Genomic DNA, 14,866 nt, shown 5'->3' on the forward strand with positions numbered 1-14,866 from the left:
AACAACATGGCCCATCATTTGCGTAATCATTGAAAAGACTCATTCCATTACATTCGTTGCAGATGGACTGACCAAGTTAGTTAACTTTTTAATTCTTTTTAATATGGTACAGTATCCCTCACATGGTATAGCAAGTACGTGAAGGCTCACAATAAAATGATCAAAGTGTTACCAAATATTGTGACCATGAAAATGTGTAGAAAAGGTGGATGAAAATAGTATTTGCTAACAATTTCACTCTTTAAAACATGAACAAAGGTTGGATTTAGCTAATAAAAGTGATCAACGTTATGTGAGGCAATTAGAATTGTTTATTACAAACAACAGAAAATAAAAGTAAACCAAATATTGTGTTCAATTATAACGTAGTTATAAAAATGGAGCAACCCAATGTACCATGAACCTCTAATATTGTGAATTCTACAACTAATAAAATGGTAAAGTGTACATCATATTACAGCATAAATAATTCAGTGTTTTTAGGCTCAGATTGCTGTACAATGGGTTTATGGCCTTTTGTTTACCAAAAACATTGTCAAGTATAAATATAATTTATATTTTGTTTCAGTAACTTCATCTTCACTTCTAGGTTTGAATTTTTTGAAAAACAGTCTATAAACCTTTAATACAGAGCACTGTTGGTAAACAGGCTCAGTAAAATTAAGGCCAAAATTATGTATTACATCAATGAAGATGAAATTAAGAAAAAATATTTCGCATACCTGTGAACGTTTAGCAAAACTATATGGTCAAAATCAATTTCTGTACACAGTTTACTTAACAAATAGATTCCTTTGGTATAATAACTGAAGTAAATGATTCCAATAGGTTTTGAGAATCTGCAACGTCTCAGTAGATCTTAGTGTGCTAAATAATGGAGGTATAGAACGATGTCCAATGGTTCCACAGCTCTGGCTGTGCTCAGGCAAACATTAATTTCACACATACAGAATTTCAAAAACTGTTCCTAGATACTGTGGTTCCAGCAACACTCATTAATGAAAAATGTTTTGTATCCACTACTTAACCAGATTTGTAGTAATCTAAAAAAATAAATATTTATAGACTCTTAACTTAGACCAGAATAGAATTTCCACTTTAGTCACTATCATATTCCTCGATTACTAATTCCTCCTCTTCTAGAGAAGATTGGGTTATGGTCGGTTGTGGTTGGCTACTTGGTAGGTCTCCACCAGACAAGCTTGCAGTGCTGGTTGAACACAATGTCTGGGTCTCTGATGTTGCTGTTGCCTGGTCACGTGTTAACAGCTGAGACTGGGAACATTCTGCTTCATTATCTAACTCCAGAACACCTGGATCCTTATCTGTTAAAGTTTCCAACGTTAACCTGAAAAATCCCCAAAATCAAAAATTTTAAGTGACAGCCATTCATGAATGTTGTAACTGTATAAATTGTGCACATATCATAAATGTTGTGACATCCTACACAATGAATTATTGCTAATGCAAAAGTAAAACCTAATTAACACTTTCTAGTGACTTGCCTCTTTTCATTACAAAGTTCAGAAGTACAGGGAGCAAGTAAAAATTGCAAATCAAGACAAAATTTTACTAGCCACAACACAGACCAATTAACTTGTAACACTTAACTGGAACATTTGATCCAGTGCAACCATTATTAGCATTGATTCCATTACTGTCAAGCATCAGAATAAAATTGAAGACCCCAGTATTGCACTTCTTGCACGTCACTTTGTTTCACATGTTTACACTCAACCATTATTCTGGGCTGAAGCAGTCCAGCTCCATAGTACAAATCTCAATCTCACATTCAGATTGGGTCCGATTTAATAATCTCCTTGAACTTCAAACCTCTTCTTTAAAACTTGACAGCAAATTTGTGATGTTCTTCACAGTAAGCTGCTTGAAACAGTGTTCATAAGGGTAGGAGTATTATAGCACAAGATGCACAGCACATTATTTTGCTGCGAAGGCAGAATTGCGTATTTTTAAGGCCAAGTCGAATTACTGGTAAACAACAGAGATTCAGGTCAGAGTTCAATTGTTGTTTGGTGAGGCTTCAGGTTAGAAACAGGCAACATTAAATGACTGATAAAAACAAAGTGCTGGATAAACTCAGCAGATCTGGCAGCATTTGTGGAGAGTGAAACAAGTCCATTATGACACTTCTGAGCTGGAGAAAGGTAGAAAAGTGCAGAAACATTTCTATGTCTTTTCAGTTCCGAAGAGGCCTCATATTGGACTCAATGTTAACTCGGTTTCACTCTTCACAGATGCTGCCAGATCTCCTGTGATTTTCCAGCATTTGCAGTTTTTATTTCAGATTTCCAGCATCTGCAGTATCTTGCTTTTATTTTAGCATTAAATGACATTTCTTAAAAAAATAATTTTCCATGTTCCAGTCAAGAATTTCATTCTGTTTGCTGAAAAAAAATACAATTTCATCAAAGCTTTTCGTCTTGCACTCGTCAGGACAATTCACAAGAAAATACCAATGTCAGGGAAACAATGTATTTATGCTGCATGAGAAGAGAGTGCTGATTGGTAGAGGCCTTATCTTGGAGAATATGCCAGTTGATGGTGACTGACAGTTAACTACCGAGCATTGTTTGAAATGTAAGCCAGGCAGCTTAATTCTGTTTCATTCCCCAGGGGAATGACTTGACCAGAGTCAAGCTGGCTGGTTTAAATTTCAAACAATGTTTGGCAGTTAACTGTCAGTTAACTGGTGCATTCTCCATAGCAACACCTCTACCAGGGTACACTTGCAAACCAATCAGCACTCTCTTCTCATACTGTATAAATGTTGCTTCCCTGACTTTGGTATTTTATTGCAAATTGTCCTGATGAGTGCTAGACAAAAATCTTTGACAAAAAAAGGTTTATTTTTTCAGCAATACTTAAGTTCTGTACTAGCAAATGACTATTTGTTTGCTGTATCAGAGTTCAATAGTTTGATAAGGAGTCCAAGGCCAGAAGTGTACAGAATTATTGGCTTCCTTTATAAAAAACAAGCTTCTTTTGCATCCTGTACTAAACCTTTAGGTCAAGTGGAGTTTAAGTGTTGCTTGGTGAGGAAGCTGTAAACATCAGTTCCAGGGTAGATGGACCTAGCATTAAATTACTGGCTTTTTGTTAAAAAAGGTAAAAAGATCTGAAATCTGGGGCATGATGGGCAAAATGTGTTTATTTTTAATATATTATGAGCAGATTGCCTACAGTGCTACTTATGACAAATCAGGGGATAAGCTGTTTTAGAAGGACAGGGCTATTACAGAATGTCTTATCCTGCTGCAAAAGGAAGCAGTTTTACTTAACTCCACAATATCTAACTGGATTAAATAGACCCCAAAATCAAATTTCAATGGCTGTACAGACTAACAACAATAAACAACTACTCCTGGTCTGCTTGCCTTTTTAAAAATGGTGACTGCTAAAATTAAAGAGGATGCAGCAATGCAGACTCTGGCAGTTTCTGTTGCTTGGGAGCTTTTCTGTTGAAACTGAGTTTTTTTTTAATATACTTCAGAAAAGTGAGATTGAGAAATTCAACTGCATCACTTCAAGTGTGTCAGATAATAAATTGGCAAGAAATAATAAATTGGCTAGAAACAATAAATGAACCAACTTGCATGAATAATGTGCCTTGCAAGTCTTCAAGGTCAAAGTGCTTCAAAGCCAATGAATTACTTTGCAGTCTCAGCCAATTTGTGCACATTAAATTTTTGATCATTAATACTTTTTGACCGAGCTATCAGAACAATTGATCTGCTGTTTCTGAAATTGTGCAATGGGATAATTTCCATTTACCCGAACAGGTAGACAAAGCCTTGGTTTGAATATAAAGTATAAGTATAAATGTCATCACATTTCCACTTCTCTTCAGTTCTGAAGAAGGGTCATATGGACTTGAAACGTTAAACTGTTTCTCTCTCCACAGATGCTGCTAGACCTGAGTTTTTCCAGCATTTTCTGTTTTTGTTTCAGATTTCCAGCATCCGCAGTGTTTTGATTTTATTTTTATTCGAATATCTTATTTGACAGACAGCACCTCAGACAACACAACATTCCCTAACTGAAGTGTCCACTTGGATTAGGTTTAATTGCTCTGCATTCTTGAAATTAATGCATGGTCCGTTACAGGTCAGGGGTGCAGATCAGTACTCTAGCAGATTACAGGCCTCCCAGTAACGCTAGAGGTTCCATTATTGACTTCATTTTTTTGCTGTTGTTGGCATGTGGGGTAACCTCCCATACCAGCTGCAGTCTTCCAGTGGTAGACAGCAGGGAGAGAGGTCTTCATTATTCAGGTGCCTACCTGTTACACACATCGAGAACTTCTAAAATTGTACAGGAAAAATCACTGTCCATGGAATTTAATTTTAAAATATATACCCCATGCAATTCTCATTTGCAGCTTTGAAAACTGTTGTTTGCAATAGATTTTAATTCTTGGCTATAATTGTTGCTATATAACTCTGCACAACAGAACACTGAACAAACAATATCCTTGACAACATTTCCAGTTCCGAAGTATACATATAATAATGTGTAAACATTTTGTGATAAGAGCTGTAAAACACTCCCCTTTTACAAGTATCTTTCTGCACTGCTAATAGAACTTAAACTGAAATACATTTTAAACCAGAAAGTGCAAAGGAGAAATAAGTCAGAATTCCAAACAGGCCCAAAAAAACCTCCAGAATTCTGAATCAACTTCCTACTAATAGAAATTAAAACAAAGTTGAATAATTTCAAACTACATATTTTTCCCCCCCAAGCAACTAAAACAATGTTCACTGCAACTTGACTCATTGTTAATTTATTTGCAAATTAAATTGCACTTAATTAGCTGCAAACCTTAAATATTCTTTCAAGATAGAATATATGGAACAATGGACAACAACAACTTATACTTGACAAGACCTTAACTGTTATATTAGGAGAGAAATTTGAACATACCTAGTAGAATATCTCTTGAAAGGAAACCTTCCCACATCTTGGATAAAATTAATTTGGGCTGTACATAAATAAGAAAACAACATGTAAATGTAGCACAGGTGAAATTGTAACTTCAGAAAACCGCAGTTACTCACTATTATGCAAGGAGTGAGCTTGCTCTATCTCACTGTGATTTATCATGAGAATTCTTTTTTTAAATTTCTCCAGCTTTCTGCTGTATTTTCTTGAAGGCACTGTGTAAAAATTAGATAGCAACACCCTGGGTCCACCCTGTGATGGACAGATGGTGCTCATTTAAATTAGCCAGTGATCTGAGTAGGTCTGCTGCTTAACCCCAAGCAGCTCGGTGACAAAGTGGACATGAATTTTGGGCTGCTGTGACGCCAGCCTGATAAGAAGCTAGGGGCGGAAAAAATCAAGAGCAGTCTTCAAGATTGCTGTGAAGTTCAGAGGCCCCATTCCACATGGGCTCTTAAAACCAGGTTTAAGTTTCCAAACTTACGAAGGATAGTCAGCTGTGGTTTAATTAGGGGAAATGCAATAAAACACCTTTTATGTTGGCAGGTCAGACATAAAAGCAAAACAGAAGAGAAAAATTAAACGATTAACACATTCATGTCAGCTACAAAGGGGTAAAAGTTCATTAAAGTTGAAAGGTGAACCTTCCCACCCACATACAGGATTCTGCAGCCTGTATCAGACAGTTTCAGTATTCATTCTGTAGTTACCACTTGAACCACTGACCACAATTTATTTTCTATTTAATCAATAGAATATCGTGACTGTTCACTGTACTGTTACTGTATTGATTCCAAATTGATTTAGAGATGAGAGATGGAAGCCAGTAGAATGTGCAGCTTTAAGCCAATAAGTTGGGAAATGTACTGCCCAATTAATTAGTTGCAGGATATTGTCTTCTCCTGCCTAAGTTTGCTTAGAATGCTTTGAACTGCACACAAGTTTCAACTTGAACATTTCTTCAAAGTATAACCTATTCAAGCCAACAATGAGCAACACAAATCAATAAGCACATGTATCCTCCTGCATTTGTAAATTTTGCTGTGCAAGTTACAAGTGGCAATTAAAAATAGCAATTATACAATTTTCCCTGAATACAAACGTACAGCACTGACATGCCTTGTTGGTTCTGACCTGCTTTCAAATGTGTTACTGAAAACAAATATCAATGATTCTGTTAATATCCTACTTTTTACCTTGGCTTCTCATGGGGTTTGTCAGCAGAGCAAGATATGGCAATAGCTGAGTCTGAAGGCAAAATGGGGCCATACAGAAATGTGAAAAAAATCCTTTGGCTGCAAGACAGTTTTCTTTATACTGAAAGAATAGAAAAAGACAGGCACTTTTAAGTTTCAAATATAATTTTTTAATAATATAAACACGAAGTAGCATAACCGAGGAATTCATTAAAGGGAGTTGTTTTAACAGGTACATTAATTGAGAGACTCAGATGATAAAAATAAACAATGTCCTATTTGAAATTAGAAGACAAAAAGATGTCGGGGGGGGGAAATCACTAGATACAAGGGTCAGACAAACACTGCAATTCTTTCAGAACAGAAACTAATAAGTACAGTAAAGTCCTGCCATTCATGGGGGTTCCCTTTCCACGAAATCTCAAAGGGTGAAATCGCGAATGGTGAACATGCACATGTACAGGGAGGGCACATGCGCAGTGCACACTATCTGGGAAAGGTGAAAAGTTTAACATTCGAAATCATGGATGAACGGAGTTTTGAGGCTGCGAACTGCGATCAGGCATACAAACACATTCACAAACAAATTCGCGATAGAGGGTATCGCAAATGGCAGGAGTTGACTGTAATGCAGACATTGTGACTCATGCATGTATGTTTGATTGAGGTACAAGGTGCTTCTGGCTTTTGAGAGCAGAATACAGTAAGCCTATTTTGGCAGTGAAACAGTCAGTCATTCTCCTAGAAAGAAGTCTATGCTGGACTGCACTATTCTCATCCCTGAAAGAATTAACCCAACTTATCAGTATCTGGATAAAATCACTAATCAGAATTTTATTTGATTTAGTCAACCAAATGAATCCCACTCATACCTTTTTACTTATCGACAGCCACTGTGGTTTGTGTAAAGGTTTGAAACCAGCTCCTCCTTTACAATTAGCCCGAGCTCGAGCTTTGTTAGCATGAATTAATCCTCGTGTAGCTACAGATGCACTATATTTCTGCATAGTTGAACGATGCTAAGAAAGTCGTATAGAATGTACAGAAAAAAGGTCATTAAAACTTTGTATAAGATAGGACCATTAACATGACCAATACTCTCAGCACTTCATTTGTGCGTAAATTATAATTTTGTAGAATCAAAATAATACAGCACAGAAGGAGGCCATGTGACCCATTGAGTACGTCAGCGCTTTTGAAAAGCGATCCAGTTCACCCCACTCTTTCCTTATAATCCTGCAATTTTCTTTCCTTCAAGTATTTATCCAATTCCCTTTTGAAGGCTACTACTGAATGTGCAGTCATGATCCTCTGTCAGTGCATTCCAGATTCTAACCACCTGTTGTATACAAAAGCTTTTCCTCACGTCGCCTCTGGTCCTTTTGCGAATCACCTTCAATCTGTGCCCTCTAGTTATTGACCCTTCAGCCGCTGGGAGCAGCTTCTCTTTATTTACTCAAACTAAACCCTTCTTCCTTTATCAAATCTCCTCTTAGCCTTCTCCATTCGAAGGAGAACAATCCCAACTTCTTCAGTCGATCCTCATAACCCTAATCTCTCATTCCTGGAACCATTCTAGTAAATTTCTTAGAATCATAGAAAGTTTACGGCACAGACAGAAGCTACTCGGCCCATCGTGTCTGTGCTGGATCTTCTGTAACTTCTCCAAAGACTTCACATCCTTCCAAAGGTGTGGCACCAAGAATTGGACATAATACACCAGCTAGAGTGGAACTAGTGTTTTCTATAGATTTATCCTTAATTTTCTTTCTTTTGTACTCTATGCCTCTATTATTAAAGCCCAGGATTCAATATGCCTTATTAATTGCTTTGAGAACCCATCCTGCTATATTCAAAAATGTGTGCACAAACACCCCGAGATCTTTGTTCCTGCACCCCCACTTTAAAATTCTCTTGCCACCCACAAAGAATTTGAATAAAAATGTGAACAAATCACTTAATCTGCTTTCAGATTCCTTCAGAAGTATGGTCTCAAAAGCAATGTCACTGAGGCAAACACAACCTGTCTGCAGATAAATTAAGACAAGTTATATGACAACTAGTGTTCACAAACATGAAACAGAAATTCAAATGCCAAATGAATAAGTGACCTAGTCTGAACTGTAATTCCCTAAGGGAATCTGGAAAGAACACTATTAAGATACTTGTTTAGGTATGGCTCATAAAAATTCCTAAATTTTTTTTTTTAAAGGTTTATATGTCCCAGCCCCTATCTTGGAAGTGTAAGTCCTTGTTGGGATACGGTTTCACAGGTCTTTGTGAAAAGAATTTGATAAACCATTTTTTGCTTGGGGAGGGAGAAGAGCCACTCAAATTCTATCACAATGGCATCGTGCAAATGATGAAATTACTAATTTAGTGTGTCATTAGATGGTAAACTAAGTCATCCCTTGTCATGTTTTTGGATTTTTGTTAATTTTTTTTAGAGCTATGATTTGGAAAAATACCTTAAATATTGGGATTTGAAAGCAAAGTTATTTTTTCAAAAAAAGTTTTTAAAAAAAAATACAAAGTACCTGAGATATGGTTTAATTGTTTCCCCAAAAAGTTTGAAACCAATAAACAATTCATCAAGCCTGTCTCAGTAACTGACATTAAAAGGTAACAAACAGAGGTCACATAGAACCTTCCCAAGTCCCTTTTGAAGTTTGAAACTTATTTCTCTTGTTATTAAGGGCAACAAATGAAGTAAAGTACACTGGATCGGAATGCACAAACACAATAGAGCAACTCCCTCCCTTACATTTCATGTATCATAATTATTTACTAGTCAAGCAAATTACCATGGTATTGCTCATGTATCCACTTGTTACTTACATTCCAATCTACTGTTAAGAAGTCTGCATCACTTAGATATTCACTAGCCCGTACAATATCCTCTATGTCACTGAAGAAATCAAGATAATTTTGGTGAAGATAAAGATTGAACAATTCCTCAGACATATGTGAATTCTCAATCACCTCCTGAAATGCAAATCAGATAAACACATGCTTAAGAACCCTGATGAAATGTTAACCTATTATTTTTACCAATTTATTCTTGTTCAAGTCCATATCCTTACAGCAAGATTTTCTGTGAATTGGTGAACAGTCAGAAGCCTCTTTAGACAGCACCTTGTACTAAATGCCTACCACAAAACTGATATGGAAGTGGTGGCAATGGCGAAGATTTAAAGTGACAAATACAGAAATAATGTTGAGCACGTGAATATTTGGTCCCAACCCCCACAATGTTTCCACCCAGGATTAATCTTACCTCAGGATTGACCAGAAGTGGATCCCTCTCATGCTCAGATAAATGGATTGGTAATGGATTCAAATCCAAGTCATTAGGTAGCTCTCCTTAAAAATAAAATTGCCCATAATTTATGATTGGTCAGTTTTTATTCACACACTGCGCTAGGATACCAATTTCAAAAGCCATATTTCTGAATACAAATATTTGAATAAATTGCAATAGTCTACAGAAACTTAATGTATATATGTATTTAAAATCTCTGCACACATTAAGTTAATCATCCTCATTTATTTTAATGTAATCTGATTTTCATTAAATTTGATGTGAGTTAGGGTATAGATAAGGGGCAAATAGTTTAATCAAAACCCCTGTGCTCACTCACCTACATTGTCTCCTGGTCCAGCAATGCCCCAATTTTAAAATTCTTAACACATTTTTAAATCCTTCCATGACCTTGCCCTCCGTTTCCCTGTAACTCTTTGCTGCCCTACAACCCTCAAGCCTTGGTACTCCTCCAATTCTGGCTTCCTACATATGCCCAGTTTTCATCATTCTGTCAATGTTGGTCATGCCTTCAACTGTCTTTGCCCTAAGCTCTAGAATCTCCTTCTTAAATCTCTCTAGCTTTCAAAAAGCTTGGTCAAAGAGGTAAGTTTAGAGAGCAGCATGAATGAAGAGAGACACAGAGACAGTGTTATGATCCCAGTTGATGTTACTGCTGGACATGCTGGATCCCAGGGTGGAACCTAGCTTGAAAGATCCTAACTTTTATTTTTTTGTTTAGAAATGTGAAGAGAGGCTACTGAACAGAGTCACAGGAGTCAGCTGATGAACTTCAACAAAAGAATAAAAAATTTATTAAACAAGAAAAGATTAACTATACTTCAATACTCCTTCACCTATACCTCAAAAGAGATATACAGATTCTTAAGGATAACATAAGTCACAAATGCTCTCTCATACTCATGTTCACAGTAAGTACACAGTCAATGTAAACCAATAAGCGACCTGTGGTCAGACACACCGCACTGTGAAGCCAAGTGACAGATGCCACCCCAAACAGATGCTATGGATCCCTCATCAACTTCCCCTAGACACTTGTCACAGCATGAGTCAACCAGTGTCACCAAACTTCATCTTTCACACAAGGGTTTCCAATCTTCACTCTTAAGAACGCGCCTTGGAATTTTCTCCCAAACGACGGTTTCTCTCAGACGCCTTCCACAAGGGTCCACCTCCAGGGTTTTAAACTCTCCTCGAACTCCTCTCAAAAACTCAGCCGTGCCAACAGAACATCACTGCTTCATACGCCCATAGTAAAGAGTTATAGACCTTTGGCTGTCTCCTTGAATCTTCTGGCTTCTTGGAAGCCTGTATTGCTTTAAGTCTGTGTCCTGCAGCTTCCTCCTTTAAGCTTGGAGCCTTCATCTCTGCTTCTTGCTTTTAACTTCACTTAACACGACCTTTTCCAGATTCTTGTCCTTTTCAAACTTGTCCCAAGCGGACAGTTAAGTCAAAGGATGAGGTGAGAAGGAGAGACTTGAGTTTGAAAAGGGCACAGACAGCAGTGGGGACTTCAGTTTGGGTACCTTGCTGGGAGTCAGAGCGGAGTGGACCTGTGGGAGACAGTTGGGAGCTGAGGAGCGCCTATAAATATAGACCGGGGATTGGAGTGAGGAGCGGAGCCAAGGAGCACACTGTTTCACTATTTCAGCTGGTGTGAGGCTGCAGTCTGGGAAAAAGAAAAAAAACTGTGATGTCACAGGAAGCTAGTAAGTTGATTGGCCAGTAAGTGCTCAGTTGAAGGGATAGTGTGTGCAAACCCAGCTTAGGATAGGTGAGTTAAAGTAGACCTATAAATAAAGAGAACTAAAACGTTAAAATAATAAACCAAAATTTGAAAACTTTAAAATTAAAATCAAAATCAAACAATAAAGATAAAAAAGCAATAAGAATAAATTTAAACAAACATTTAAAACACATACCTTGTAGTTAAGAAACATATAACCTTTAGTTGTCAGTGATACTAGCATTCAATAAACACAGTAAATTGTAGCATACATAGGAAGAAAGCAATTAAAGTAAATTAACTAAATAACGTAAGTTAGAATGGTGGGACAGGTGTTAAGTTGCAGCTGTAGGATGTGGGAGCTTTTGGACGCCAAGGCGATCCATGACAAACACGTCTGCAGGAAGTGTAAGCAGCTTGAGGAATTCCGGATCAGGATTATTGATTTGGAAGCTGAAATGCAGACACTGCACAACATAAGGGAGGGGGAGAAATACCTGGGTACTTTGTTGCAGAAGGCAGTCACACTTAGAATAGGGTCATCTGTTTTGCTCAGCAGAGAGGGACAGGAGGGATGTGACTGTCAGTGAGGCAGGTAATGGAACTGAGCAGACAGCAGGGGAGGAGCCTCAGGCTTTGCAATTGTCAAACAGATTTGAGATGCTCACAACCTGTGTGGATGAAAGCAAAGTCTGCAAGGTGGATGAGCTGGCTGGCCATGTCACTGTGGTACAGGAAGCCGTTCAAGCCGGGGAGCAAAAAGGAATGTAGTGATAGTAGGGGATAGTATAGTGAGGGGGATTGACACTGTTTTCTGCAGCAAAGAGCGAGAGTCCAGATGGCTTATGTTGCCTGCCCACTTCCAGGGTTCAGGACTTTGAGAGGAACTTGCGGTGGGAGAGGGAGGATCCAGTTGTCGTGGTCCATGTTGGTACCAATGACATAGGTAGAACTAGGAAAGCGGTTCTGCAAAGTCAGTGTGAAGAGCTAGATACCAAATTAAGAAGCAGAGCCTCAAAAGGTTCAGAGCCTCAGGATTATTACCTGAGCCACATTCAAATTGGCACAGGGCAAATAAGATTAGAGAAATGAATGCATGGCTGAAAGACTGGTGTTGGAGAAGTGGGTTCTGGTTTGTGGGGCACTGGCATCAGCACTGGGGAAAGTGGGGAAGTGGGGAAACCGTTGTGACGGTTTACACCTGAACCATGCTGGGACGAATGTCCTTGCAAATCGCAGAACTAGCTAAGTAGAGGGGGCTTTAAACTAAACAAGAGGGGTGAGGGATCAAGCTTGGGTAGAAGTAGCAATTCAAGGTGTAGAGTCAAGACAGAAGAGCAAAATAGTAATATGAGAAATGAGGGTCAGAGAATGGCAGGAATGGACAGAGAGAAAAAATCTAAGAATACAACAATCAAGACTAGATATTACAAAAGTAACAAAAAAACAAAACTGAAGGCTCTTTATTGGAATGTACTTGGCATTCATAAATGAATTGATGGCCCACATTGAAATAAATAAACATGATCTGCTGGCAATCACAGAGACGTGGCTGCAGGACGACAATGATTGGGTCCTTAATATTGAAGAGTACATGACATTCAAAAAGAATAGGAAGCTAGGTAAAGGTGGAGGGGTTGCACCAATATTCAAAGGAGGAGTTGGTGCAATAGTTAGAGATGACCTCGGTTCAGGAGATCAGGATGTAGAATTGGTTTGGGTGGAGATGAGGAATAGTCAGGGGAGAAAAGTCATTAGTGGGAGCAGTCTATAGGCCCCCAACAGTAGCCAGAGTATAGGACAAAGTATTTAAGAGAAAATATTGTGCGCTTGTGATAAAGGGACGGCAATAATCCTGGGTGATTTTAATTTACACAATCTGCAAAAATCAGATTGGCAGTAGTAGCCTGGATGAGGAGTTCATAGAATGCTTTCGAGATAGCTTCTTAGAACAGCATGTTCTGGAACCAACCAGAGAGCAAGTTATATTATATTTGGTATGGTGTAAAGTGACAGTATTAATTAATGACCTCAGAGTAAAGGCACCCCGAGGTAGCAGCAATCACAATATGGTTGAATGTTACATCCAGTTTGAAAGGGAGAAGAGTGGGTCTAAGACTTAAATAAGGGCAACTATGTGGGGATGAAAGCTGAGCTAGCTGAAGTGAACTGGGAGACTAGGCTAAAGGATAGATCAATAGAGAAGCAGTGGCAGACATTTAAGGGGATAATTCAGAGTATTCAGAATACGTACATTCCTACTATAAAGAAAATTTCTAAGGGGAGGACCAACCAGTTAACCAGTGGTTAACTGGAGATGTTAAGGAAAGCATCAAACTTAAGGAAAAAGCATACAATTCCACAAAGATAAGTGGAGGACAGATGATTGGGCAGAATATAAAGAATAGCAGAGAATGACTAAAAGATTAATCAGGAGAAGGAAATTAGAGTATGAGAGGAAGCTAGCTAGAAATGTAAAAACAGATAGCAAGAGTTTCTACAGGTACTTAAAAAGGAAAAGAGTAAGTAAAGTGAACGTTGGTCCTCCAGAGAGTGACAGTGGGGAGTTAATAGTAGATAATAAGGAAATGGCAGAAGAAATGTACAAATATTTTGCTTCTGTGTTCACCATAGAGGATACAAAAAACATTCCAGTAATAGCTGCAAATCAGGAGGTGAATGGGAGAAAGGGACTTGGTGAAATTGATATCACTAGGGGAACCGAGCAAATCGATGGAGCTGCAGGCTGGCAAGTCTCTGTGTCCCGATGGACTACATCCTAGGGTCTTAAAAGAGGTGGCTAATGAGATAGTCGATGTGCTGGTGTTAATGTTCCAGAATTCACTAGATTCTGGAAAGGTTCTATCAGATTGGAAAGTAGCAAATATAACCCCTGTATTCAAAAAGGGAGGGAGGCAGAAAACAGGAAACTATAGGCCAGTTAGCTTGATGTCTGTCAAAGCGAAGTTATTAGAATCAAATCATTAAGGAGCTATAGCCGGGCACTTAGAACAGCTCAAGGCAATTGGGAAGAGTTAGCAAGGTTTGTGAAAGGAAAAATCACATATGACCAATTTATTGGAGTTTTTTGAAGGAGTAACATGCGCAGTGGATAAAGAGGAGCCTGTAGACATACTGTACTTGGATTTCCAGAAGGCATTTGATAAGCTGCCACATCAAAGATTATTATGGAAAATAAAAGCACATGGTGTAGTGGGTGGCATATTAGCATGTATAGAAGATTAACTGGTTGGCAGAAAGCAGAGAGTATGCATAAGTGGGTCATTTTCTGATTGGCAGAGTGTGACACGTGGAGTCCCACAGGGATCTGTACTGGGGCCTCAACTTTTTATGATTTACATCAATGACTTAGATGAGGGGAGTGAAAACATGGCAGCTAAATTTGCAGATGACACAAAGATAGGTAGGAAAGTATGTTGTGAAGAGGACATGAAGATGTTGCAGATGGATATAGATAGGTTGAGTGAGTGGGCAAAAACCTGGCAAATGGCGTTTAATGTGGGAAAATGTGAAGTTGTTTACTTTAGCAGGAAGAACAAAAAAGCAGAGTATTACTTAAGTGGAGAACGGCTGCATAATTCTGAGGTGCAGAATGATCTAGGTGTTTTAGTACATGAGTCACAAAAAGTTACTTTGCAG

General features: G+C 38.3%; 1 protein-coding gene across 1 annotated transcript in view; it reads right to left on the minus strand.

Annotated features, from left to right (window-relative positions):
- Positions 1 to 288: 288 nt before the first annotated feature.
- Positions 289 to 14,866, minus strand: part of rad17 (RAD17 checkpoint clamp loader component) — a 66,518-nt gene continuing 51,940 nt past the window's right edge. The window contains exons 12-17 of the mRNA XM_078564310.1: positions 9,436 to 9,521; positions 8,997 to 9,143; positions 7,031 to 7,177; positions 6,159 to 6,279; positions 4,945 to 5,002; positions 289 to 1,348 (exon numbers count right to left, since the gene is read on the minus strand). Of these exons, the coding sequence (XP_078420436.1) occupies positions 1,099 to 1,348; positions 4,945 to 5,002; positions 6,159 to 6,279; positions 7,031 to 7,177; positions 8,997 to 9,143; positions 9,436 to 9,521 (809 nt within the window). The 3' untranslated portion in view covers positions 289 to 1,098. The remainder of the gene's footprint in view (positions 1,349 to 4,944; positions 5,003 to 6,158; positions 6,280 to 7,030; positions 7,178 to 8,996; positions 9,144 to 9,435; positions 9,522 to 14,866) is intronic.

Source organism: Cetorhinus maximus, chromosome 2 (assembly GCF_964194155.1).
Source record: "Cetorhinus maximus chromosome 2, sCetMax3.hap1.1, whole genome shotgun sequence".
Classification (NCBI taxonomy): Eukaryota; Metazoa; Chordata; class Chondrichthyes; order Lamniformes; family Cetorhinidae; genus Cetorhinus; species Cetorhinus maximus.